This window comes from Geotrypetes seraphini, chromosome 3 (assembly GCF_902459505.1).
Source record: "Geotrypetes seraphini chromosome 3, aGeoSer1.1, whole genome shotgun sequence".
Taxonomy (NCBI): Eukaryota; Metazoa; Chordata; class Amphibia; order Gymnophiona; family Dermophiidae; genus Geotrypetes; species Geotrypetes seraphini.
In genome coordinates this window covers 4436457-4464199 of record NC_047086.1, presented here as the reverse complement: position 1 = coordinate 4464199, position 27743 = coordinate 4436457, and the positions used below count along the sequence as shown (strand labels likewise).

Below are 27743 nucleotides of genomic sequence, written 5' to 3'. Positions count from 1 at the left end.
GTGAGATACTTGAATGTCTCGATCATATCTCCCCTCTCTCGACGTTCCTCGAGTGAGTAGAGCTGCAATTTCCCTAACCGCTCCTCGTACAGGAGCTCTTTGAGTCCCGAAATCATCCTGGTGGCCATTCTCTGGACCAATTCCAGTCTCAGCACATCCTTGCGGTAATGCGGCCTCCAGAATTGCACACAGTACTCCAGGTGCGGTCTCACCATGAATCTATACAGTGGCATAATGACTTCAGGTTTACGGCTGACGAAACTCCTGCGTATGCAACCTATGATTTGCCTTGCTTTGGATGAAGCTTGCTCCACTTGGTTTGCAGACTTCATGTCTTCCTTGACAATCAGCCCTAAGTCTCTTTCTGCTTCAGTTCTTGTCAGAATCTCGCCATTTAGGGTGTAAATCTTGCATGGATTTTGGCTTCCCAGGTGCATGACTTTGCATTTTTTGGCATTGAAGCTGAGTTGCCAGGACCTAGACCAGTGCTCCAGCAGAAGTAAGTCATGCACCATGTTGTCTGCCATTGCTTTTTTGTCTGTTGTGCTTTTGCTCACCACATTGCTCAGTTTGGCATCATCGGCGAATAATGTTATTCTACCTCGGAGCCCTTCTGTCAAGTCTCTTATATAGATGTTGAACAAGATCGGGCCCAGGATGGAGCCTTGTGGCACTCCACTTATCACCTCCGACATTTCGGAGGGGGTGCCATTCACCACCACCCTCTGAAGCCTACCCCCAAGCCAGTTCCCAACCCATTTGGTTAATGTGTTGCCCAAACCTAAAGAACTCATCTTGCTCAGCAACCTGCGGTGTGGCACGCTATCAAATGCTTTGCTGAAATCCAGGTAGACGATGTCCAGGGACTCACCAACATCCAGTTTCCTCGTCACCCAGTCAAAGAAGCTGATCAGATTGGATTGGCAGGATCTTCCCTTAGTGAATCCATGTTGGCGGGGATCCTGTAGATTCTCCTCATCCATGATCCTATCCAATTGGCGTTTGATTAGGGTTTCCATTAGTTTGCTCACTATTGAAGTGAGACTCACTGGTCTGTAGTTTGCCATCTCTATCCTGGAGCCTTTCTTGTGTAGTGGAATGACGTTAGCCGTCTTCCAGTCCATCGGGACGTTACCTGTACTAAGGGAGAGATTGAAGAGCGCGGATAGCGGTTCCGCCAAGACATCACCCAACTCCCTGAGTACCCTAGGGTGTAGGTTGTCAGGCCCCATTGCCTTGTTGACCTTGATTTTTGACAGCTCGCAGTAGACGCTGCTGGGTGTAAACTTGAAATTGCTAAACGGGTCTACTTATTTAATCCTTGTCTGTGGTTGAGGGCCAATTCCCGGCGCCTCGCAGGTAAAGACTGAACAGAAGTATTCATTTAACAGTTGGGCTTTTTCCGAGTCCGTTTCTACATAGTCTCCGTCTGGTTTTCTGAGTCGTACTATCCTGCCCGAGTTCTTTTTTCTGTCACTGATATACCTGAAGAAAGATTTATCTCCCTTCTGGATGTTCTTTGCTAGAGACTCCTCCATGCGGAATTTGGCCTCCCTAACTGCTGCTTTGACGGCTCTTGACTTGGTCAGATAATCTTCTCTGGAGTCCTGTGTCCCTGATTGTTTGTAAGAGATGAATGCTTTTTTCTTCTCTTTGATGAGGTCCGAGATCTCCGTAGAGAACCACTGTGGCTTGTTGTTCCTACTCCGTTTGCTTACTGATTTAACATAGCGGTTGGTTGCTTCCTGTATGGTGGTTTTCAAAGTTGACCACATTTCCTCCACGCTGTTGTTGTCTGCTTGGATTTGTAGCGCCTAGTGAACGACGTCTCCCATGTCTTGGAAGTTTGTGTCCTTGAACTTGAGAACCTTGGTCAGTGTGGTAGATTTCGTGAAACCTTTCCTGAGATTGAACCATATCATATTGTGGTCACTGGAGGCCAAAGTTTCACCCACCGAGACCTCTGTGATACTTTCTCCATTGGTAAGTACCAGGTCCAAAATTGCTTGATCCCTTGTTGGCTCAAATACCAGTTGCCTGAGTCCTGCTCCATGCAAAGAGTTTAATAGCTTCCTGCTGCTGCCGGAAGCAGAGGAAAGCGTGAACCAATCTACATCGGGCATGTTGAAGTCACCTACCAATACTGTGTCCCCCCCGCAAGGTGATATTCTCTATATCTCCGATTAATTCCATATCTAGGTCTTCTTGATGTCTTGGGGGTCTGTATACTACGCCAAGATACAGGCATTTGTCCTTCCCTCTGGCCAAATTTATCCAAATGGATTCCCCAGTATACTGTACATCTGTGATTCTGGTGACCTTAATGCCATCTTTAGTATATAATGCTACCCCACCTCCCATTTTGCCCACCCTGTCCCAGCGAAGCAAGTTGTAACCTGGTATGACAATGTCCCACCCGTGGGAGTCTGTGAGCCAGGTTTCAGATATCGCCACCACATCCAGGTCGGCATTCCTCATTTCTGTTTCCAAGTCTAGGATCTTGTTTCCCAGAACGATCGGAGCAAAGTGGTGTGGGAGGAAGTATGGTCTTATGAGTCGCAGTCGACGCATAGTATAGATGGTCTTTTTCCCGCAGGTTAGATATTTGTGGTTCCATTGTGAGAGTGTTGTCTAAGATGCAGCCTAACACCTTGGTGGATTTTTCCATTATGAGAGTGATGCCTGATGAAAGAGTGAGGTTAGGTATGACATTCTGTTGTGTGGTGCAGAAACCAATGGCTTTGGTCTTAGTGGCGTTCAGTTTCAACTTGTTGTTCGTTGCCCAGATTTGAATTTTATCTATATTGTTTGAGATTTTTTCGGCAATATTGGGATGGTTATTGGTTATGGGGATGAGGAGGAGGATGTCGTTAGCATACGATAGTATAGTTTCATCTTCCATTTTGATGTGACCCAGTGAGCTCATGAATAAATTGAATAGGATTGGGGACAATGGGGAGCCTTGTGGGACCTAGCTGTAACCTGTCCCTGTGTCAAGGCACCTGAGGCTAAATGCAAGATGGAGGGGCTATCTGAGGAAAAACGGCAAAATATGCAACAAAAAAGCCCCCAAACAGGGTCCACCCAAGCTTAATCTGGCACCAAAAAGGGGACAAAAATTCCTAAACAAATTCCAACAGCCCTACCAAGGCAGATGGGTACAGCTCACCACACCTGCTGGAGACTGAGAGACTGAGGTAATTAGGGAGGAGTCACATGATATATACTATTCCAAAGTTTTGCCTCAGTCTCCACTTGCTGGTCATGATGAGACATAACCTGCTTGTAAAATTAACCTATGCTGGTCTGGAAAGTTGTTAAAGAATAAAGTACAGTCAAACCGCGGTTTGCGAGTGTTTTGCAAGACGAGCAAAACATTTCTGCAAATCGTGCCTCACAAACCAAGCATTGACTCAATTTGTGAGTGCCCCCCCCCCCGGCAATCCGACATCCCCCCGCTCGCATTAGCCCCCCTGCGATCCGGCATCCTCCGCCGAGCACCCAAACAACATCCCTTACCCCAATTTGGCACCGGAACCAGCACCAACGCACAGGACATGCCTATGCCAGTGCCCAAAGATCCTCCTCATGGCTGGGCCTTTAGCATCTGCGCATGCTCAAGGCCTTCTGGTCTCGCTCTCTCCGGGGGGGGGGGGAGGGGGGGAGCAGCGCCGGTGGCCTCGAGGGTTGGGGGTAAGGTGAAGCAGCACTGGTGGCCTCAGAGGGGGACACGAATCAAGTGAGTTTCCATTCATTTCTATGGGGAAACACACTTTGATATATGAGCAATTTGGTATACGAGCAATTTAGTTTACGACCATGCTTCTGGAACGAATTATGCTCATAAACCAAGGCTCCACTGTATTTCCTTAGATTACTCCTGAGTCTATCACCTCTTAACTTCATCCTATGCCCTTTCATTGCAATTTCCTTTCAAATGAAAGAGACTCGATTCATGTGCATTTACATTACGTAGGTATTTAAACGACTTTATCATATCTCCACTCTTCCGCCTTTCCTCCAAAGTATACAGATTGAGATCTTTAAGTCTGTCCCCCAAACGCCTTTACCCTCGACAGGGATGATGAATGAGACTACCACCTGCTCTCCTTCTCTCCCAGAGCCACAAAGTCTCTTTTGTCATGTTTGCAGGGGTACCTGGCAATATCGCTAGTGCCAGTGTGGATGAGCAGCATCGGAAAATAGTCATCAGGCTTGATGAGTCTCGGTAAGCTCTCCGTAACATCTTGGATTTTGGCTCCAGGCAGACAGCATACCTCTCGTGACATCATTTCTGGTCTGCAGATGGTTGCTTCTGTACCCTTCAGAAGGGAATTGCCAACTACCACTACCTTATGCCTCCTAGTGGTTAAAGATCCAGTATTTTGGGGGATTTCAAGCTCTGGTCTTTCCTCTCCTTGGGTTGCTCTCATCTCCTTCACTTCCAGGTCAGAATATCGGTTCTTCAGTTCAAGAGTGGGGGTAGTCACAATACCAATCTTGCAGTGTTCTGTAATGAGTCCAGCTTTCTTCCCTCAGCACAGCCTCTTCTTCCCCACTACTGGAAATCTTTGACACCTCATGACCATTTCATCGATGTACATTTCATTCTCACAGATGCTTCTCAATCTTGCCACCTCCTCTCTCAGTTATTTTACTTCCTTCATGAGGGATTCAAGCTGAAGACAGCTTGTACATGGAACTACTCCCTCTGCCTGGGTAACATTTTCTATCTGCACAGAGACAGAAGTTGTAACCTGAGCAGCAGCTTTGGTGATACAGTGTTTCCCAGCCATAATGTGGTGCAGATGAACTTAGCTCTAGAAGAAAAAAAATGAACAGGGCAGAAAAATCCTATCAAATTAATGCCCTGTTCCAGAGGCAGACAGTAGTTCACAGGTTACTATAAAGCACAGTTACTTACCATAACAGTTGTTATCCAGGTACAGCAGGCAGATATTCTCAACATGTAGGTGATGCCACCAACGGAGCCCTGCAGTGGACAGCCTCGCAAGCAGACTTGCTTGAAGATCTTTGTAAGAGCTTATGAGTGCTGCATCGCGCATGCGCGAGTGCCTTCCCACGCGAGTCAGGGTGCGCTTATCCTGTGAGGTACCTCAGTTCAGATAGCTAGCTAAGAAGCCAACCAGGGGAGGTGGGTGGGTTGTGAGAATATCTGCCCGCTGTCCCTGGATAACAACTGTTACAGTAAGTAACTGTGCTTTATCCCAGGACAAGCAGGCAGGATATTCTCAACATGTGGGTGACCTCCAAGCTAAGCATAATGGGATGGAGGGGGAGTTGGCAACTCAAGAAAACAAATTTAGTAAAATGGACTGGCCAAAATGGCTGTCCCTTCTGGAGAAAATATCCAGACAATAATGAGAGGTGAATGTATGAACCGAGGACCAAGTGGCAGCCTTGCAGATTTCCTCAATAGGAGTTGATCTGAGGAAAGCTACAGACGCCGCCATTGCTCTAACGCTGTGGCCCATGATTCGACCCTGCAGAGGGAGAACAGTCTGAGAGTAGCAGAAAGAGATGCAAAAAGCCATCCAGTTGGAGAGGGTTCGCTTCGAGACAGGATGCCCCAACTTATTTGGATAGAAGGAGATGAAAAGTTGCGGTGCTGTTCTGTGAGGTTAAGTGCGTTGCAAGTAGAAAGCCAAGGCACGTTTACAGTCCAAAGTATGAAGCGCTATGTCTCCAGGGTGAGAATGAGGCTTTGGAAAAAATACTGGAAGAACAACAGATTGATTAATATGAAATTCTGAAACAACTTTAGGTAAGAATTTAGGATGAGTACGGACAACCACCTTGTCATGGTGGAAAACTGTGAAGGGTAGATCCGCAACTATAGCTTGTAACTCACTGACTCTTTGAGCAGACATGAGGGCAATGAGGAACCCCACTTTCCAAGTGAGAAACTTGAGATGAGCCTTATCAATTGGTTCAAATGGAGGCTTCATCAACTGAGCCAGGACGACATTAAGATCCCAGACCACTGGAAGCAGTTTAAGCGGTGGGTTAACATTGAAAAGTCCTTTCATGAAGCGGGAAACCACAGGATGTGCAGACAGGGGTTTCCCATCAAGAAGCTGATGGAAAGCAGCAATCGCACTAAGATGGACTCTGATTGATGTGGACTTGAGGCCAGATTGTGATAAGTGAAGTAAATAATCCAAAACTGAAGACAAGGAGGTAGATCTTGGCTCCATGTGGCGAGTAGTACACCAAGCAGAAAATCTGTTCCATTTCTGATCGTAACATTGCCTAGTGGATGGCTTTCTGGAAGCCTCCAAAATGTCCTGCACAGACTGAGAAAACTGTAGAGAAGCAGTTAGGTTGAAAAGTACCAAGCCGTTAAGTGTAGAGACTGCAGGTCGGGATGATGTAAAGACCCCTGACTCTGAGTAAGCAGAGAGGGAAAAACTGGTAGAAGCAGAGGCTCCCTGGTGCTGAGTTGAAATAGAAGGGAGTACCACGGTTGTCTGGGCCACCGAGGAGCTATCAGAATCATGGTGGCATGCTCCGACTTGAGCTTGACAAGAGTCTTGAGAATCAGAGGAAATGGAGGGAAAGCATAGAGAAACTGACCTGTCCAGTCCAGGAGGAAAGCATCTGCCTCGAGGCGGTGAGGCGAGTATATCCGGGAGCAGAACTGAGGCAGCTTGTTGTTGAGGGAAGATGCAAAGAAGGAATCCCCATTGAGCAAACACCAGATGTAGAGAAGAGGAATTGAGTGTCCATTTGTGAGGTTGCAGAAGACAACTCAATTTGTCCGCCAGACAGTTGTGCTAACCTTGAATGTATACAGCTCTGAGAAAGATGTTGTGGTGAACTGCCCAATCCCACAGCTTCAGAGCTTCTTGACAAAGGGAGTGAGATCCCATGCCTCCCTGTTTGTTGACATAGTACATGGCGACTTGATTGTCCATCCGGACAAGAACTACTTTGTTGTGAAGAAGATGTTGAAAAGCTTTGAGAGCAATGAAAATTGTTTTGAGTTCCAACAGATTGATGTGACAGAGATGGTCTGCAGGAGACCAATGGCCTTGAGTACGGAGACCATCGAGATGGGCTCCCCATGCATAGGTTGACGAGTCTGTCGAGAGAACCTTCTGATGAGGAAGAGTGTGGAAAGCAAACCTCTGGAAGGATTGGAAAAAAGCATCCACCAGCAGAGAGATTGTCTCAAAAAGGAGTTACTGTAATGTGTTGAGAGAGTAGGTCGGTAGCTTGCTGCCACTGAGATGCCAGGGTCCACTGAGATATGCGAAGGTTAAGTCTGGCAAAAGGAGTCATGTGAACTGTAGAGGCCATATGACCGAGTAGAATCATCATTTGTCTCGCTGAAATTGATGCGAGAGTAGACACTTGATGGCAAAGACGAATGAGAGCATCTTGGCGTGGTTGAGGGAGGAATGCTCTGAGCCGGACAGTGTCCAGAACAGCCCCATGAACTGAAGAGTTTGAGAGGGGTGCAACTGGGATTTTGGAAAATTGACTTTGAACCCCAGACATTGGAGGAACCTAATAGTCTGTCGGGTCGCTGTAATAACCCCTTGTTGAGAGGGGGCTTTGATGAGCCAGTTGTCTAGGTATGGAAAAACTTGAAGACCCTGGGTACGGAGGGCTGCAGCCACCACCACCAGACACTTTGTGAAAACTCTGTGGGATGAGGCGAGTCCGAAAGGAAGAACTCTGTATTGGAGATGAAGATTCCCCACCCAAAATCTTAAGTATCTGCGAGAGGCTGGATGAATTGGGATATGAGTGTAAGCCTCTTTGAGGTCCAGAGAGCATAACCAATCCCCTTGATCCATCAGGGGATACAAAGTAGGTAAAGAAAGCATCCGAAACTTCTCTTTGACTAGAAATTTGTTGAGGGCTCTGAGGTCCAGAATGAGTCGCAAATCCCCCGTCTTCTTTGGGACTAGAAAATAACGGGAATAAAATCCCGTGTCCCCTTGGGTCAAGGGAACCTCCTTGACAGCTCGAAGGTGAAGAAGAGCCTGAGCTTCCTGAAGGAGAAGGGGAAGTTGCAACAAACTGGAAACTCTCTTGCAGGGAGATCTGGAGGTACTTGAAGAAAGTGAAGTGAGTATCCCTCCCGAAGGATGTTGAGAACCCAGAGGTCTGAGGTGATCAGCTCCCATTGGTGATAAAAATGGTGGGCAGAAGAGAAGTCTGATGGAGGGAGGTTGGTATGCTCAGACTGAGAACGTCAAAAAGACAGCTGGTTTAGCCGCAGCAGGAGTCTGAGGTTTCTGCTGTCTTCGCTGCTGTGGCGGACGTCTAGGTGGAAGCCTGGAGAAAGCTGGTGTCGTTTTTTGAGGATAACGATGTGGTGGAGGCTTGTAAGGCCGAGCAGCAGGAATCTTAGCCTTCAGCCGAATCAAGGAGGCACAAGAGCGCTCATGTTCAGAGAGATGCTTTGTAGCAGCCTCAATGGAATCATCAAAAAGTTCATTTCCTTGGCAAGGTAAGTTCACTAGACGGTCCTGCAAATTAGGGTCCATGTCCACAATGCGGAGCCAAGCGAGGCGACCCATAGCTACCGCAAAGGCAGAAACTCTGGATGACAGCTCAAAAGCATCATACGTGGCTTGCAGCATGAAGAGTCGAAGTTGTGACAGAGTACGAATAATCTGTTTGAACTCAGGAAGACACTGCTCCTCAAGAGCTGGGAAAAACTTAGGCATTAGTTTGAGGAAGTGATTAAAATAAGCAGTGAAAATGTACTGGTAGTTGAGAATTCTATTTGCCATCATGGAATTCTGATACAGCCTGCGGTCAAACTTGTCCATGGTACGGCCCTCCCTACCTGGAGGGACCTCAGTGTAGATCTTAGATGGTTGAGCTTTCTTTAATGAAGATTCCACAACTAAGGACTGGTGAGATAATTGAGATTTCTCAAACCCCTTACAAAAAACGGTACGATACTTGGATTCCAGTTTAGAAGGTATGGCCGTAATAGAATAAGGAGTTTCCATATTCCTGAGGAAAGTTTGTTTTAAAACAGGAGTCATAGGAAGCCTCAGGGTCTCCTTGGGTGGATGAGGCAACTCCATGTCGGCCGAGTACTCAGGAGTGTACTTAGAGTCAGAGTGGAGATCCAGCTGAAGAGCTTTTCCCATGTCAAAGAGAAATTTTGCAAAGGAGGCAGACTTGGCGGAAAATGGCTCCTCAGGAGAAGGAGAGCGAGACCTAGGAGCCGCAGAATAGGATGGAGAAGCCTCTCTGGAATATTGAGAAGGAGGCTCAGAGTCCAGCACCATGGTCACCAAGGAAGCTCCACTACCTGTGAGAGTGTTTGTGCTTTAGAAGCCTCGATGGTGAAGTCCCCGGGGTCCGAGGAATGGAGTGGGTCGAGGCAGGAGGAGAAGACTCCCTCTGAGGTGGTCTCGATGGAGGAGTCTTCGACCTGGACGGGCTTCGAGGCGAAGCAGCAGGTATAGAAGCTTTGCGAAACCGAGACTTGTATTTAGGTTTTGAAGGAGCCTCGACGACCCTCGATAAACGAGGCATAGGAGACTCAGTACTGGGAGGAGGAGAGTCCTTTTGCTTGAGAGAAGACTCTTGACTCCGCTTGGAAGCAAGATGCCTCGAATGATTCGAGTGATGCCTCGATCGAGGTTCCCTAGGAGGTGGCGAAGAGTCACTGGATGATAAGTGATGAGACTTTCGAGACTTGCCTCGAGGTGCTTCGACAGGAGGCTCAGGCTGGCTCATAGGAAGCAGGGTCGAGGCCGGGACAAGTTGAATCAGGACCGAGGAAATCTGAAAGGTCAAAATGGCTTTCAACATGTCCTCGAACATAGGTCTCGAAGGTGCAGCAGTGCGCTCCAAAGAGGGCGACCTCGAGGATGAGTATTCCCTAAGTTTGGAGGCACGCTTAGCTGGAGGTCTCGTAGAGGTTGGCAGGACTGTGGGCACGGCCTGGGATGCCTGAGACTCTGGAGGCTTCTTAGGAAGGGTACCTGAAGGAGAAACAGGAGACTTACCCGCAGATGAAGGTTTAGAAGAGACCGCCGCCAAGGACTTCGAGGCCGAAGTTGTCGAAGCCGAGGTTGAGGCCTTAGTCGAGGCCACCATTGGGGTCGAGGTCTTGGAAGTCGAGGCCGTCCCTGAAGTCGAGGCTCTGTCAGCAGACTGCTCCATAGTGCCAAATAGTTGAAGAATTTTAGCACGGCGTCTGCGAAGGGCTCAAGGCTGAAGGGTAGCACAGTGCGAACAAGTGTCGGGACAATGTTCGGGACCCAGGCAAACAATACACCAACGATGAGGGTTGGTGAATGAAATAACCCGGCCGCACTGGCTACACTTTTTAAAACCAGTAAGGGGCCGGGACATAGAAAAAAGTGAAACCCATGAAGGAACGAGGTTCGGCGGCCTGGCCTAGGCCCAAAGGCCGCTGGCCGAAAAAAGACAGGATAAAAAAAGTTTTTTGTTTTTTTTTTAGGCAAAAAGAAAATACAAGATGTGCGGGCACAGCGACAAAGAAAATAACAAAGCTGCGGTGCGAGAAGGCAATGAAGAGCTGCAGAGCTGAAGTGAACAAGACTTCTCGGCTCCGCGGAAAACGTTGAACTGAGGTACCTCACAGGAGACGCGCGCCCTGATTCGGGAAAGAAGGCACTCACACATGGGCGGTGCAGCACTCGTAAGCTCTTACAAAGATCTTCAAGCAAGTCTGCTTGTGAGGCCATCTGCTGCGGGGCTCCGTTGGTGACGTCACCCACATGTTGAGAATATCCTGCCTGCTTGTCCTGGGATAAGTAAAAAAAATGAGCTAGGGGTGGGCCTGCTGATCCTCTACAACTTCTCTCTTAGAATCAGGCTTACTAAGGGTTAGGCACTAGGCCAGCATTCCTCCCCTCAAGGGTCACCTGTTGAGTCTTATCTCTTAAGAAAGTCCTCAGAGAAAAAAGGAGCTCCCAGCTCAATCTTAAGAACCAGTCCAGCAACCGTAACAGGAGACTGAACAGGTTTGGCTGTGGAAGAGAAAGACCCCCACAGACTACCCCCAGAATTGAAGCAGGACCCCCAGCTGCCTGTAAATAAGCTGTGCACATGGCTAACATAAAATCAGGGCTCAACAACCCCGGCAGCAATCTAGAAATCATAGCATAAGCTGAACACACATTTAAGACCTGTTCCTGACTCTCTAAGATAGGAGGAAGGTCGCCTGAGGCAGTGAGCAAAATGGATATGTTTTCCGCCAAAAACTGAGAGAAGCACTGCCACTAAACTGGCACCTGAAATCAAATGCTGCACCAAAGCCAAACTTGCCAACATCACTACAGAAACACTGGTAGCAGTCCCAGCCCCAGCGACAAGGAAATCTCCAGCGGTCCGCAAGCCTAAATCTGACAGACCGCTGGCAGCCAAGGAAGTCCAGGCATGGGCAGAGGTGAGGCCTGGGTTTCACCAGTACCTCCCGCCTAAACGGTATCCTCCCCCCCTTTATCCCTCTTTCTTGGAATTCCTCAAACCCTAATACCACCAGATCCTCCCACAAATTAAAACTATCCTTCCCCTCGCTAAAAGGCATTTCCTACACTGGAAAGCTAGGGATCTCCCTTCTCTTCAAAATCACTGAGCTTTGGAACAACCTTACCTCCCCTCTTCGGACTTGAGCTCTCTCTACGTTTTCCGCAAACATCTGAAAACCTGGCTTTTCTCAAATATGTAAGTCTCCCTCCAACTTAGGAATCAAGGATACTCTTATATACATAAGAACATAAGAAATGGCTTCGCCGGATCAGACCCTTGGTCCATCTAGTCCGGCGACCCGCACCTGCGGAGGCCAAGCCAGGTGTTCCCTGTTGAGAAACCTTGTTTACTCATATCCCTCAATGTGATTTGCGAGAAGGTGTGCATCCAACTTGCCCTTGAATCCCGGAATGGTGGTCTCCATCACGACCTCCTCCGGGAGTGCATTCCAAGCGTCCACCACTCGTTGTGCGAAGCAGAATTTCCTGATATTTGTCCTGGGTCTGGTGCCCCTCAGCTTCAATCCATGACCTCTTGTCCGAGTCACATTGGACAAGGTGAATAACGATGTGTCTTGCTCTATTTTGTCGAATCCTTTTAATATTTTAAAAGTCTCTATCATGTCTTGGCATCCCAAGTCCTCTAAATTTTCTTCACACTTCTATCTCTAACCCTCTGTTGTAGTTCCTATTTCTTCAAATGTAAAACGCGCCGAGCTCTACGAATGTGAAGATGATGCAGTATACAAACCTAAGGATTAGATTAGATTAGATTGTTCGCACATGAAGGGGAGCCGGATATGTCGATACTCAAAGCCGGGTCCCCTTTAAGGCAGCTGGAATATTCCTTGCACCCGCCAGCCACATCCACTGCTCGGCACCCACATAAAACACACCTGTACAAATGAAGCTGAATGAGTCCAAAACAAAACTACTCTGGCTTGGTACAAAATTAGATCAGTTACCCACGCTCATTCCACTACCTTCTGGTCCCACACTGCAGATCGAATTCTCAAGCAAAATTCTGGGCATCATTATTGACTCTACACTTTCCTTTAATGATCACCTCAACTCTCTGGTAAAAAAATGTTTTTTTTTTGTCTTCAAATGTTGAGGAAAGTGAGATCCTGCTTCCGCCAACAACATTTTGCTGTCCTTGTACAATCAATCATTCTTTCCAGACTGGACTATTGTAATTCCATCTATCTAAGTCTAACCAAGAAAAATCTTCAAAGACTTCAGCGGATCCAGAACACTGCGGCTAGGTTGATCTTCGCAAAAGCAAATTCGATCATGTTTCCCCACTTCTGTCAAAACTTCACTGGCTTCTGGTGATTTCTAGGATTCACTTTAAATGTACCTGCCTAATATTCAAGATCCTACATGGCATTCTTCCTCCCCTAATCCCACTATCCTGGAATTCTTCGAGACCTGACACTACCAGATCTGCCCACATACTCAAACTATCTTTCCCTCGTTAAAAGGCATCATGTATGCAGGTAAATTAGGGAAATCCCTTTTCTTCAAATTCACTGAGCTTTGGAATAACCTCCCTGCCCCGCTGCAGAACCTAGGCTCATTCCAATTATACCGAAAGCATCTGAAAACCTGGCTTTTCTCCAAAACATAAAGCTATCTATTTAAAATGTAAAGCTAGCTATCCTCTTCATAACCTCTAATTTCTTATTATGTCCTTCCCTCACTTATTGAATTACCTGTAAACCGTGCTGAGCTCTATCTTTATGGAGATGATACGGTATACAAACTTAAGGTTTAGTTTAGTTTGTGCTGCTTCTCGAAGCGCTCATACTGAATGCGCCAAAAACCCACGTATAACAACGCTGTACAAAAACAGCGGTCTCAGGACCACTTTAGGCTCTGTTTATTTCTTGTGTGGTGCTTTTTATTTTTAAAACTTCTCACAGCTCACCAACTGTATCAAGTTAGAGCAGACCCCACATGGCACTCTAAAATGTAGTTAGTGCTGGGATCAGTGGCAAGGCGTACAGTTGAGGCTCCTCTAAACACAGAAAACCTGGGGAGGTGGGGGGGAGAGAATGGTGGGGGAGGGACTCAACCTTTTTGAGTATGGCACCCCTGAAGTTGGTAGGACCCCCATGTTCTATCCAGACAGCAAAAGGGACCAGAAAAATTCCCTAAACAGATCCAACAAGCCCGAACTAAACTAAACTGAAACTTAAGTTTATAGACCAGGTCATCCCCAAGAGTTGGGTGGCTATGATAGATTCTAGCATTTTGGTCAGGAGAGGGATGTTGGCTATTGGGCGATAGCTGGAAGGAGTGGAGGGGTCCAGATCAGCTTTTTTCAAGAGAGGGGATAAGGAGATGCATCCCATTTCTGTCGAAAATAGGCCTGAGCCTTGAATGCACAGCGTTGGGTTAATTGGGAGCCAGTGTTCAGCACGGAGTGCTGGGGAGATGGGATCATGGTAGTTGAGGCTGTGTAGGAGGCGGATAGCTGCATTTTGGACCCGTTGGAGGCGCTTAAGATCTTTTTTGGCTATTCCATTAAATAGGGAGTTGCAGTAATCCATTCTGGAGAGGACATATGCGTAGAGGAGTTGGGCTAGGTCAGGTGTGTAGATGTAGGGTTAGATCCTTCTCAGTTGGCGGAGGTAGTAGAAGGAGGTAGAGACTACTTGGGATATGTGGGGGATAGGGATAGGTGTCCGTCTAAGGTTACTCCTAGGCTGCGTACTTGATCGGTTGCCATTAGTAGAGTGGAGTCCCATGATAGTGTTGGGCGTGTGTATTTGGTGTTTTTTTCCTGATCCATAAGAGTTCGGTCTTAGAGGCGTTCAGTTGTAGTTTGTTGTTTGTCATCCAGGTTTTCATGTCAGAGAGGTAGTGTTGGAGGTTAGCAATTTGGGACTATCAGTTTTCGCCTAGAGAGAGGAGCAGCTGGATGTCATTGGCGTAGGCAACAAAATCTGCAGCTCCAACAACCAAAGTAACACTTTGTTCAATATTTGGCGTTCCATATCCTCTAAACACGATTCCTCCTCACTCCCCTCTTCTCCATCTGCTAACGATCTTGCAAATTTCTTCAATGAGAAAGTGACTACATTACGATGCTCCTTTCCCCCAACCCCCGCCTACAACTCTCTGGTGCTCACTACCTCCACACCTAATCTAACCGAAGCCAACCATATAACAGCCGATAGATCCTGGACCGCCTTTGAGCTCGTTTCTGACTCCCAAGTCTCTAAACTCTGCCTCAAGTTAAAATCTTGCAACTGCACCTTAGATCCTTTCCCCTCCTACTTATACGAGAACATTCCAGCTCAGGCCATTTCATCTCTCACCAAACTCTTAAACTCCGCCCTGCTCTCAGGCCTATTTTCGACAGAAATGGGACGCATCTCCTTATCCCCTCTCTTGAAAAAAGCTGATCTGGACCCCTCCACTCCTTCCAGCTATCGCCCAATAGCCAACATCCCTCTCCTGACCAAAATGCTAGAATCTATCATAGCCACCCAACTCTCATCCTATCTTGAGAGATTCTCCATTCTCCTACCCTACCAACATGGATTCAGACCCAACTACAGCACTGAATCTCTCTTAGCCTCTTTGATCTCAAAGGTCCAATAACTCCACTCCTGCAACAAGTTCGCTGTCCTTCTTCAATTCGACTCTCTCTGCAGCTTTCGACATTGTCCACCACGACATACTACTCCTCCAACTCTCCGAAATTGGCATAAATTCCACAGTTCTAGATTGGTTCTCAAAATTCTTACGTTCCCGCTCCTACTTCGTTAACATGAATGGTACCTCATCCTCCCCTTGGAAACCGCTCTGCGGAGTCCCCCAGGGTTCACCTCTATCTCCGATTCTTTTCAATGTTTATATGTCCTCCCTGAAACTCCTCCACCTATCTACCTCTGAGACACTTTACACCTATGCCGACGACATCCTTGTCCTTCTTGAAACTGACTCTAACCGCACCAACCTCTCTGACAACATCTCAACTTGCATAACAAATCTCCAATCCTGGGCTCTCCCTCATCCCACTTCCCTCTGGCACCACTCTGCAGCTTGAGCACTCTAGCAAAGTTCTGGGCATCATCATTGACTCTACATTGTCCTTTAACGAACACATCAACTCCCTAGTAAAAAAATGCTTTTTCAATCTTCATATGCTAAGGAAAGTCAGATCCTGCTTCCACCAGCAACATTTCGCTGTCCTTGTCCAATCCATCATTCTTTCCAGGCTGGATTACTGCAATTCCATCTACCTAAGCCTAACAAAGAAAAGTCTTATCAGACTTCAGCGGATTCAGAACACCGCAGCTAAACTAATCTTCGCAAAAGGCAAATTCGACCATGTCTCCCCTCTTCTGTCTAAGCTTCACTGGCTCCCAGTCTTCCTTAGGGTTCGCTACAAATGCGCCTGTCTTACCTTCAAATCTCTTCACAGCATCCTTCCTCCCCTCTTTCCTCTTTCTTGGCTCTCGAGTACTCATTCCACCAGATCCACCCAGAAATTCAAACTATCCTTCCCTTCGCTAAATGGCGTTTCCCACACAGGAAAACTTGGAACGTCCCTCCTCTTCAGGATCACCGAACTGTGGAACAGCTTTACTGCCCATCTTCGGAGTGCGACCTCCCTACAACACTTCAGAAAACATCTGAAAACCTGGCTTTTCTCCAAAATGTAACTTCCCCCTCCCTCCCCCCTCTCCTTCCTGTTTACCAAGCCCTCCTTACTTCCATTGGAGCTCCTTTCTTTGTTTTTAATTCCTGTAAACCGTGTCGAGCTCCACTTCTGTGGAGATGACGCGGTATATAAACTTAAGGTTTAGTTTAGTTTAGTTTACTTCTGCGCTATATCAATGACAGGTCTGATGTAGAGGTTGAATAGGAGGGGGGATAGAAGGGCGCCTTGGGGAACGCCATATTTGATAGGCTTGGGGTTAGATTTGTGCGTCCCTAGTAGGACAGTTTGGGTCCTTGGGTGGAGGAAGGAGATGAATCATTGGACGGCAGAGTCCTTGATTCCAAGGTCATAGAGTCTGGATATGAGGAGGTGGTGGTCGACCATGTCAAAGGCAGCACTAAGGTCAAGTAGGACTAGTAGGGCATCGCTGCCTTTGTCGAGTATTGACCAGCTGTCATCGATGATATCTAGGAGTACTGACTCTGTGCTGTGGCCTGTTCGGAAGCCGGATTGAGCAGGGGACGGGGCCATCCATTTCTGTGCCGGTCTGGAGGGATGCTAAAGAATACCATTTTAAAGGTTTTCCAATGAAGAACTAGAGAATAATCACAGAAAATTAAAGTCAGATATGGAATTTATTCTGGTACCTCTTGAGATATACAACATGAAGCAGAAAGCATGTTGTGATATCCATGGCCTCTACAACGTTTCTCCAAAGAGATTCTCTCCTGTAATGGTACATCAGCAAGCTGTTTATGAATAGCCTCATTTAGGCCTGATGAATGCAGCCAAATGAGTTACATTAATCATAAGAACATAAGAACATAAGAAATGCCATCTCCGGATCAGACCTTCGGTCCATCAAGTCCGGCCATTGTAATGTCAGGAGTAGTACCACAGGACTGGAATGTGGTCCTTCTCACAAAAGTGGAAGTAAGGAAGAAGTAGAGAATTACAGACCAGTAAGTCTGACTTCTGTGGTAAGCAAATTAATAGAAATGCTTTTAAAACAGAGAATGATGAAGTTTCTGGAATCCAGTGGATTACAGGACCAGAAGCAACATGGATTCACTAGAGGTAGGTATTAGATAAATCTGATCAATTTCTTTGACTGGGTGACCAGAGAATTGGATTGAGGATGTGCCCTAGATGTGGGTATTTAGATTTTAGCAAAGCCTTTGACAGTGTTCCACACAGACATCTGATAAATAAACTGAGTGCCCTTGGGATGGGTCCCAGAGTGAAGGGCTGGGTCAGGAATTGGTTGAGTGGAAGTTGACAGACGGTAGTGATCAATGGAGATCGCTATGAGGAATGGGATGTTACCAGTGGTGTGCCTCAAGGGTCTGTTCTTGGGCCTGTTCTTTTTAACATTTTTATAAACGATATTGCTGAAGGGCTGTCAGGTAAGATTTGCCTCTTTGCGGATGATATGAAAATCTGCAATAGAGTGGATACCCAGGATGGTGTGAATAACATTAAGAAAGACCTGGCGAAGCTTTAAGAATGGTCTGAAATTTGGCAGCTAAAATTTAATGCTAAGAAATGCAAGGTCATGCATTTGGGCTGGAAAAACCAGAGGGAACAGTACAGTTTAGGGGGTGAAGAACTTATGTGCACGACTGAACAGTGGGACTTGGGTGTACTTGAGGAGATATATACTCCTGAAAAAAGGGATAGCTATCCTCTGAGCACAGTTGCCTTTAGTAGACAAATGGTTCACTCCAGTAACCCCTGTTCTGAGGCTCATGCATCTCAATCCTAGATCTTCTTGGGTTTTGCACATGTTTGGTGCCCTCTTGTTGTTGTGAGCTAGCAACAGACTTTAGTGCCAAAAGACTCAAGGAAAAATTATGTTCTTACCTGTTAATTTTCTTTCCTTTAGACGCAGTAGATGAATCCAGAGACCAATGGGATAGCACACATCTACCAGCAGGCAGAGATAGAGAAACTGATTAACAGGTGGTTCTATTGGCTGGCACGCCCCCTGCATCTCCAGTATTGCTCCTTGCCCAAGCATCCATAACCATCCAAATGCTTAGCATTTAAAAAACTTCTTTCCCATAACAAATTTCTAAAGGTAATAATACCGAATACAACTATCAATAATAACAGATGCCGAAATTTGCAAAAGAAAAAACCGACAGTCAAAATCCAGAAACGGTGGGGCTCTGGATTCATCTGCTGCGTCTAAAGGAAAGAAAATTAACAGGTAAGAACATAATTTTTCCTTCCTTAGCAACAGCAGCAGATGAATCCAGAGACCAATGGGATGTAGCAAAGCAATCCTCAAACTGGTTGGGAAGCAAACGCCGCCTCCGCAACAACCGAAGCACTAAATGCTGCCTCCGCATGCGCTCCCACATCCAACCGGTAATGCTGAGAAAAAGTAAGCTTGGAAGACCAAGTACCCGCATGACAAAACTCCTCCAAGGAAAAAACCTGTGTACTATGTCCAAGTAGCTGCCATTGCTCTTACTGAAGGGTCATGAAGTTCATCTGCCAAGTAAGTGTAAAGGACGCCCTCCTGGACCCCTTTGAGCGATGGAGGCTTTGGACGCTGCCATACGCTTGTAGCATCCCTTGAAAAAGAGGTGATCTAAATGACTAAAAGTCGGTAGAAACCTACAGATGGAGGAAAATGCTACGCACTTTAAAAAAATGCAGAGATGAAAAGCTCGCCTCCCAAGAAGAAAGAAGGAAAAGTGAGAGCAGCAGAAAAGAAAGGATGACACCACCTTAGGAAGAAATAACAGTACTGTCCTAACTGACACACCAGAATTTGTAAATCAGAAATAAGAATCCCCGCTGTACAAGGCCTGCAACTCAGAAAACCGCAGAGCGGAAGCCATGGCCACAAGAAACACTGTGTTCAACGGCACCACCTTTTAGAGTCTCAAAAGATAAGGTTGAAACTAAGCCTTCTGGAAACTGCGAAGAAGCACCTGAAGATTGCACTCTGGATAGGGCTTCTGAAGAGGTGTACGAAAATACTGTACTCCTTATAGGAACTGAACTACATGAAGCCAAAAAGTAAGCGAAGAGCGAGATACCAAGCCCATGTAACAAGCTAAGATTGCCACATGAAGTTAAAGGGAATTGAACGCTAAGCCCTTGGCAATACACTTGTGCCAAAAAAGAAAGAATACAAAGCATAGAACTCAGGAAGAATGCCAATGTTGAGAAGTACCCAAAAAAGGAAAAGCCTCCAAACAGAAGCATAAACCACAGGTGAAGACGTCTGCATCACCAAGAGAAGAGAAGAAAGAACCTGCTTCGCATAACCCCTACACGTCAGCCATGACTTCTCAAAAGCTAGGTCGTAATACCAAAATAGGACAAATATCCATGTTGAACGGACTCTAGGTGAGAAAATCTGGCGATACCAAGAATCTCAACAGTTTGTCCGTCGAAAAACTCATCAGATCCGCATAGCAAGGACAGCGCAGCCAAGCTGGAGGTTCTCTAATTACTGTGCCCTGAAAGCGAGCTTGAGATGGCAAATCCATCCAATCATCAGCCAGGGGAAAAAACCTAAAAAGAGAAACCAGAGGAGAGAAAGAAGCAACGCTGCTACCCCCTCTGACTGTCACTCCCTGCGTCTGCTGAAGAAGCTAGGAAGCTCTGAATTTTGAGATGAGGCCATTAGGTCTAGCTCCAGGAGATCTCACCTTTATTCAAAGAGCTGGAACGCCTGAGCAAATAGCTCCAATTTCCAGGATGTAGAAGATTTTACTACTACTATTTATTATTTCTAAAACGCTGAAAGGCGTACATAGCGCTGTACATTTGAACGTACAATAGACGGTCCACGTTCAGAGTTTGCGGAGAGAAAGGCTATCTAAACCCTTATCCTGTCCTGTAACATTAAACGCTGATAGAAGAGGAAGATGAGGTTCCACCCACTTAAGTAGCACCATTACATTACTCGCCAATTGAGTACCTCATGTACTTTCCCGGATGTAGAGAAATACTACTGTCATAACACCGGCCTAAAAGACCTTTATCGACATTCCGTGAAGAATGGTCTGAAACTCCTGTAATAGTAGCCTGACCGAGCTTCAGTCCATAAGAATGAACGAGTACCGACTCCTTGTGCTGAGGAGCGAAGGCACGGAGCCCTCCAACCCGACAGCCTGGGATGTTTGGCGACTTTGAGCCAGTCCAGCAAAGATCAAGGAACGCCTAGGAAAAGAGTAATCTCGCTCAATACCCAATTATTTTGAGCGATGCTCGAGGAGTCTATTAACATAGAAACATAGAAGATGACGGCAGAAAAGGGCTACAGCCCATCAAATCTGCCCACTCTGCTTACCCACCCCCTGTCTATGCCCTAATGACCCAATTTCCTTATCTTGACCCTCGTAGGGATCCCACATGGGTATCCCATTTATTCTTAAAGTCTGGCACGCTGTCTGCCTCGATCACCTGCACTGGAAGCTTGTTCCAATGATCAACCACTCTCTCTGTGAAGAAATACTTTCTGGTGTCGCCATGAAATTTTCTGCCCCTGAGTTTGAGCGGGTGCCCTCTTGTGGACGAGGGTCCCTTGAGAAAGAAAATATCATCTTCCACTTTGACACGTCCCGTGAGGTACTTAAATGTTTCGATCATGTCTCCCCTCTCCCTACGTTCTTCAAGAGTGTAGAGCTGCAATTTGTTCAGTCTCTTTTCGTACGAGAGACCCTTGAGCCCCGAGATCATCCTGGTGGCCATCCGTTGAACCGATTCAATTCTGCGCACATCTTTACTGTAATGTGGCCTCCAGAATTGCACACAGTACTCCAGATGAGGTCTCACCATGGCCCTGTACAACGGCATTATGACTTCAGGCTTTCGGCTGACGAAACTTCTATTGATACAACCCAATATCTACCTTGCCTTAGATGAAGCCTTCTCCACTTGATTGGCAGTTTTCATGTCTGCACTGATGATTACTCCTAAATCTCGTTCTGCTAAAGTCCTAGTTAAAGTTTCTCCGTTCAAGAAGTACGTCTTGCATGGATTTCCGCTTCCGAGGTGCATGACCTTACATTTCTTAGCATTGAAGCCTAGCTGCCAGGTTGAGGACCAACTTTCCAATGTAAGCAGGTCCTGCGCCATATAATTCTGTAAACTGCATTCACTTACTATATTACATAGTTTGGCGTCATCGGCGAATAGTGTTATTTTACCTTGAAGCCCTTGAGTCAGATCCCCTATGAATATGTTGAAAAGGAGTGGACCCAGGACTGAGCCCTGCGGCACTCCACTGGTCATCTCCGATGTTTTAGAGAGGGTACCATTAACCACCACCCTCTGAAGTCTGCCACTCAGCCAATCATTGACCCATGCAGTTAGTGTCTCTCCTAACCCCATCGATTCCATCTTGCTTAGCAGCCTGCAGTGTGGGACACTGTCAAAAGCTTTATTGAAGTCCAGGTACACGACGTCCAAAGACTCTCCCAAGTCCAACTTTCTTGTTACCCAGTCAAAGAAGCTGATGAGATTGGATTGGCAGGACCTACCCTTGGTGAATCCATGCTGACTGGGATCCCGAAGATTCCCTTCATTCAAGATCGTGTCCAATTTGCTTTTAATTAGTGTTTCCATGAGTTTGCACACTATTGATGTTAGACTCACCGGTCTATAATTCGCAGCCTCTGCCCTGCAACCCTTTTTATGCAGAGGAACGACATTAGCTAATTTCCAGTCCAGGGGAACTTTCCCCTTACTTAGGGAGAGATTGAATAGCTCAGCCAACGGTTTCGCCAGAACATCGCTCAATTCTCTGAGCACTCTTGGGTGCAAATTGTCTGGTCCCATGGCTTTGTTCACCTTGAGTCTTGCCAGTTCACTGTAAACTTCACCTGGTGTGAACTCAAAATTCTGAAACGGGTCTTCTGTGCTTTGTGTTGCCTTCAACTGCGGACCGTGTCCCGGTGCCTCACAGGTGAAGACTGAGCAGAAGTATTCATTCAGTAGTTCGGCTTTATCGGAATCTGCTTCCACGTAACTTCCGTCCGGTCTTCTAAGGCATACTATCTCGCCTGTGTTCCTTTTTCTGTCACTACTTCAATTGGAGCCTTGAGACACCGGGAACCACTGGAACAAAAGCGACTGCTGTAGCGTTCTCATGTAAAAGCGAGATGAAGTTCCCAGTGGAGTCACCCCCATAGATCCTAGAACCTGTACAGGATCCCATACTCTTATACTTGGTGACCGAAGAAAGCAAACCTGAGACTGCAACCTGTCGCCCTAGTCGCTGGGAAGAAACACATTCCTCTCTCCCGTGAGCAACATCCCCTGATATTCCAATATTTAGTATAGGAGAAAAGAGCTACTAGGAAATTTGAAGAGTCACATCCAAAGAATTGACGAAAAGAAGTTCAGAGAAAAGAAACATCGCATTGTCTGACAAATTGACCTGGCTGGAATACATCCAAATCAAGCAGTTGTCTAAGAAAGAAAGTACCTGAATCCCCTGTTTGCGCCAAAATGCCACTACTGCCCTCATGTTCTAAAATGTTCATGGAGCCGTGGCTAGGCCAAATGGCATCCGCCAAAACTGATAGTGATGCTCGATGAGAGCTAAGCGAAGATAGTGCAAATTCGGTGTCCATAGGGAAATTGTAAATATTCTCACCGTTTTACTCTGGAAATGTCTAACTCTGAGAAACTAAGTGACCAGATCGAGATCCAGATCCCATCTGACCAATTCCCCCACCTTAGGCACCCTGAAGTAAATGGAATGACTGCCCTTAGATCCGGAAGAACTAAAACTACTGCCCCGAGTACCAGTAACACTGAAAAAGGGGTCTCGCACGAACATAACCTTTGGAAGATCAATACCTGGTGACACAAAGAAAGAATCTGAAATCTTTGACTGGGTAACGGGGAAGCTGGATATTGGGGAGTCCCTGGACATCGTGTACCTGGACTTTAGCAAAGCATTCGATAGCGTACCACACCGCAGGTTACTGAGCAAGATGAGTTCTATAGGATTAGGTAACACATTGACGAAATGGGTTGGGAGCTGGCTTGGAGGTAGGCTCCAAAGGGTGGTGGTGAACGGCACCCCCTCCGAAATGACGGAGGTGATTAGTGGAGTACCACAGGGCTCAGTCTTGGGCCCAATCCTATTCAACATCTTTATAAGAGACTTGGCAGAAGAGCTTCGAGGTAAAATAACATTATTTGCCGATGACGCCAAACTGAGTAATGTAGTGGGCAAATGCACAACAGACGAAGATTCAGTGCCCGACAACATGATGCACGACCTACTCCTACTGGAGCGATGGTCTAGGACATGGCAACTCAACTTCAATGCCAAAAAATGCAAAGTTATGCACCTGGGCAGCCAGAATCCATGCAAGTCTTATACCCTTAATGGCGAGATCCTAGCAAAAACGGTAGCAGAACGAGACTTGGGGGTAATCGTCAGTGAGGACATGAAGTCTGCCAATCAAGTGGAGCAGGCTTCGTCCAAGGCAAGACAAATCATGGGCTGCATATGAAGGGGTTTCGTCAGTCGTAAGGCGGAAGTCATTATGCCATTGTATAGATCCATGGTGAGGCCCCACCTGGAATACTGTGTGCAATTCTGGAGGCCGCATTATCGCAAGGATGTGCTGAGACTGGAGTCGATGCAAAGAATGGCCACCCGGATGGTCTCGGGACTCAAGGATCTACCATACGAAAAACGGCTTGACAAATTACAGCTATACTCGCTCGAGGAGCGCAGAGAGAGGGGGGACATGGTCGAGACGTTCAAGTATCTTACGGGCCGCATCGAGGCGGAGGAAGATATCTTCTTTTTCAAGGGTCCCACGACAACAAGAGGGCATCCGTTGAAAATCAGGGGCGGGAAACTACGAGGTGACACCAGGAAATTCTTTTTCACTGAAAGAGTGGTTGATCGCTGGAATAGTCTTCCACTACAGGTGATTGAGGCCAGCAGCATGCCTGATTTTAAGGCCAAATGGGATCGGCACATGGGATCTATTCACAGGGCAAAGGTAGGGGAGGGACATTAAGGTGGGCAGACTAGATGGGCCGTGGGCCCTTATCTGCCGTCTATTGTTTCTATGTTTCTATGGAATAAGATGATTCAAAAATGCAAACCTGGAAAAACCCAGTCTTGCGATGTAAAAGGGAGCATGAGGACACACTGCAACCCGCCTTAACTTCATGCAAGCAAAGGGAAGTCAAGACTCACTAGGCGCAATCCAGAAGCAGCATTCGCCTCTCCATAGAAATGATCTGTACCTTGCCGGAAAACAGACAATGCTTCCACTCCAAAAGAAAGCGTAAGGGATGATTTCAACAGGCATACAGCGCATGTCACCCTAAGAATTTGTAAGAAGAGGTACTCCTAGGTATCAGCAGCCTCCTAGCCCGTTCTACTAGAGTGGGGGGCTGTCTAGCAAGCGCCATGATGGCGACCTCTACGCGAGAAGCTGGAGACATTCTGGACCCTGGAGACACTCTGGCCCACCGGAAGAAGAGAAGTGCCATCAGGCCCCAAGATAGTCCCCCCAACTCGGAATTCCTTCATACTACCGTGAAGAAATATGCCTAGAGCACTACCAGATACACGCAGCACTGTACCTAGGCAGAAAGACTAATGAAACCTCCAAACAGCCTCACGATACAGGAACCCCGAGTGAGGCAATGAACTACCTGAATGAAACATGGGCACCCCCTTGTCACATACTTCACTGTGCCGTCAGCCAACCCATTACGTAGCATAACTGAGCGCAGGAAGCCAAACCCAGGGCAGAACCGTTCGTGTAAGTGCCTAGGCACATAACCGGACAGCCCCAAGAACAACGAGCTGCTTCTCGTCAAGTGAAGCCCCCACACAGCAAACTTGATCACCGCAAAATGGGTCAAAGCTGTTTTCAACAGGGCTGACGTATTCGACCCTGAAAAAGAGAAGCCGCGGTACACGCTGAGAAAGTCAGCAGCATACCATAACTCCCTGAATGCCGCGGCACCGGTGACCCAAGCGCGTGGCAGTTTTGCGCCAAAACCGGCCGGCTCCTAGAACAGTGCTGTTAAAAACAGACTCTGAGCTCATAGCCGAAACATAAGCACACAGCCCCGAAAAGGAGAAGTCGAGATACGCGCTGAGAAAGTCAGCCACCTAAAATAACTCCCCGAGTGACGCGGTGCAGGCAACCCAAGCGCGTGACTGTTTCGCGCCAAAACAGGCCGGCTCCGATAACAGTGCCACAACAACAGACTCGGAGCCCATAGCCGAAGTGTATGTATATATATATAAAACCATTCAGCTGTGGCCTACACAGTTCATAATACACATTTCAAAATACACCTCGAGGAGGAAAAGTAGGAAAGGCGCTCAGTTCTCCACAGCAGTGGAGAACAAGCACGCACCACTTGCGCTCTGGAAAGACCCGGCTCCAATCCAGGCAAAGCATAACACACCCGGAGCCGTCCTCACCTCCCCAAGGCCACACTGTGAGCCGCACAAATATGCACCATCCCATGGGCTGCGGCAACGCCAAGAAAATCACTCCCCAGAAACTACCAACGCCGCAGCACTAGCGCAAGGGAATGAAAAAAAGCTCTCCTCACTTATGCACTGGAAGGCACAGACTCCCTCAAACGAGTGGAAGGCCCTTTACCGAAGCGACCTCATACAAAACCAAATTTCCACCACACAATAAAACTGCCATAGTCAAGAACCCCCAGCTCTCACACAACCACAAAGTTCAAATACAAGTAGAATGAAACACATACTCACAACCTATTGAACAGTGCCGGTAGATGCCGGGAAATGCCGGCTGCTCAGCACTAGCAGGGCAAAAATGCAGCTGTGGAGTCCCTATTGTTTTTTTTTTTTTTTTAAGGGAAAGAAGACAAAATAGGGACTAAGGCAGACCCTTTATCATCAGAGGGAGGGTGAGGCAGGGAACTGGGGGGGCCCAAGTGTAACCTCTAAAGCCAGCACCGCTCAGCCGGACACCCCTGTCTCACTGAAGAGAAGAGCTCAACAGGAGAAAATAAAGGTCCAGTCACAGCCAGAATCCAGGAGCTAGTTGAATAGCGACCATCACCTGCTGGGAGATAGAGAATACTGGAGATGCAGGGTGTGTGCCAGCCAATAGGATCATCTGTTAATCAGTTTCTCTATCCCCACCTGCTGGTAGATGTGTGCTATCCCATTGGTCTCTGGATTCATCTGCTGCTGTTGCTAAGGAAGGTATCTTTAGGAGATGAAATGAATAATGACTATCCAATGCACCAAACCCTAGGGGAAGGATGCCATGCTTTGCTATTTTTTCAGTCTGTCAGTAAGTAAGACCATAAGAAAAAGGGATTGCCAAAACCAACCCTTACACTGGATGTCATTTTGTTCAGTGACAGCCCTGACCAGTGTCTGAATTTTATTATTTGTTGAGAGGAGGCCTGTCTAGGATCAGCTGAATACAAGTGCTTGCCAAATAAATGATGCTCCTATAGTTTCTATTAGAATATACAGCAGTTCCCTTGTCCACAGTTAAATGCAGTGTTTTTCTTTATCTTTACCTCACTCCTCATCATTCGCCAAACGTTTAATATGATTCGCCCAACTATATTGATCTCACTCATTGTGTCTGCTCCGTATTCATCTCTTTCAGTGGCAAATCTGTTTTCCTTCTTGTCATCTGCAATATGGAAATAGGAAGCAAACATTAGTTCACTAGAAAAAAAGAGAATGTCCCATTCTTTTTCCCCAACACTCACTAATCACAATACAGATGCTTTCTGTTATTATGCATTAACTCATTCACTGAAGGAAGAACGACAAAGTAAATCATCTAAACCAGTGTTTCTCAACCTTTTCAAGTCAAGTACCCCCTAAGCCTAATAAATACCAACCGAGTACCCCGCCCAAGCTTCAACCCATGACCTGCCCAAACTCCACCCCTGACTCCACCCCCATAATAATAGTACTAATTGTAATGCAATTTCTTCCATCCATTTTTCATATACACACAATATAATCTTAATAATACATAATGGTAATCACAAAATTTAAAAAAAACAAAGTTTGTTTTCAAGTTTCAAGTTTATTAATTTTTAATATACCGACCATCCACTGGTATCTAGCCTGTTTACAATAAAATGATAAAATAGGAATAGGAAAAATGCTTATAAATAGTAATACTTATAAGAAAGAGGGGATGTGTACATGAAGGACATTTAACAGTAACAAACATGATGGTGAGGTTAGAACAGAGGGAAGGGGAGTAAGAGTACATTATTAGTGGAGAGAAAAAAAAAGGGTAGAAGGGAAAAGGGAAGAAAAAAGGGGGAAAACATTAGGGATGGGATCGCTTCTTAAAAGCGGTTGGCTAATTTAATGATGAAGGGTTCAAGAGCCATGAAATGCATCTTGAAATAGGAAAGTTTTTAGTTTTGTCTTGAATTTATCGATTAGTTTTTCATGATGAAGTTGGGATGGTAGAATGTTCCATAGAGTTGGAGCGACTACAGAGAAATTAGATTTCCTGGTATAGAAGAATTCCTTGATTGAGGGGATGGAAAGTAGATTCTGGTCAGCGGATCGGAGAGTCCGA

General features: G+C 46.6%; 1 protein-coding gene across 4 annotated transcripts in view; it reads right to left on the bottom strand.

Annotated features, from left to right (window-relative positions):
• The window catches only part of REV3L (REV3 like, DNA directed polymerase zeta catalytic subunit), a 696072-nt gene that overhangs the window by 155970 nt on the left and 512359 nt on the right, over positions 1–27743 (bottom strand). For all 4 annotated transcript variants that reach the window (XM_033939819.1, XM_033939820.1, XM_033939822.1 and 1 more), the window contains one exon: positions 26710–26828. In XM_033939819.1, coding sequence (XP_033795710.1) covers positions 26710–26828 — 119 coding nt within the window. The remainder of the gene's footprint in view (positions 1–26709; positions 26829–27743) is intronic.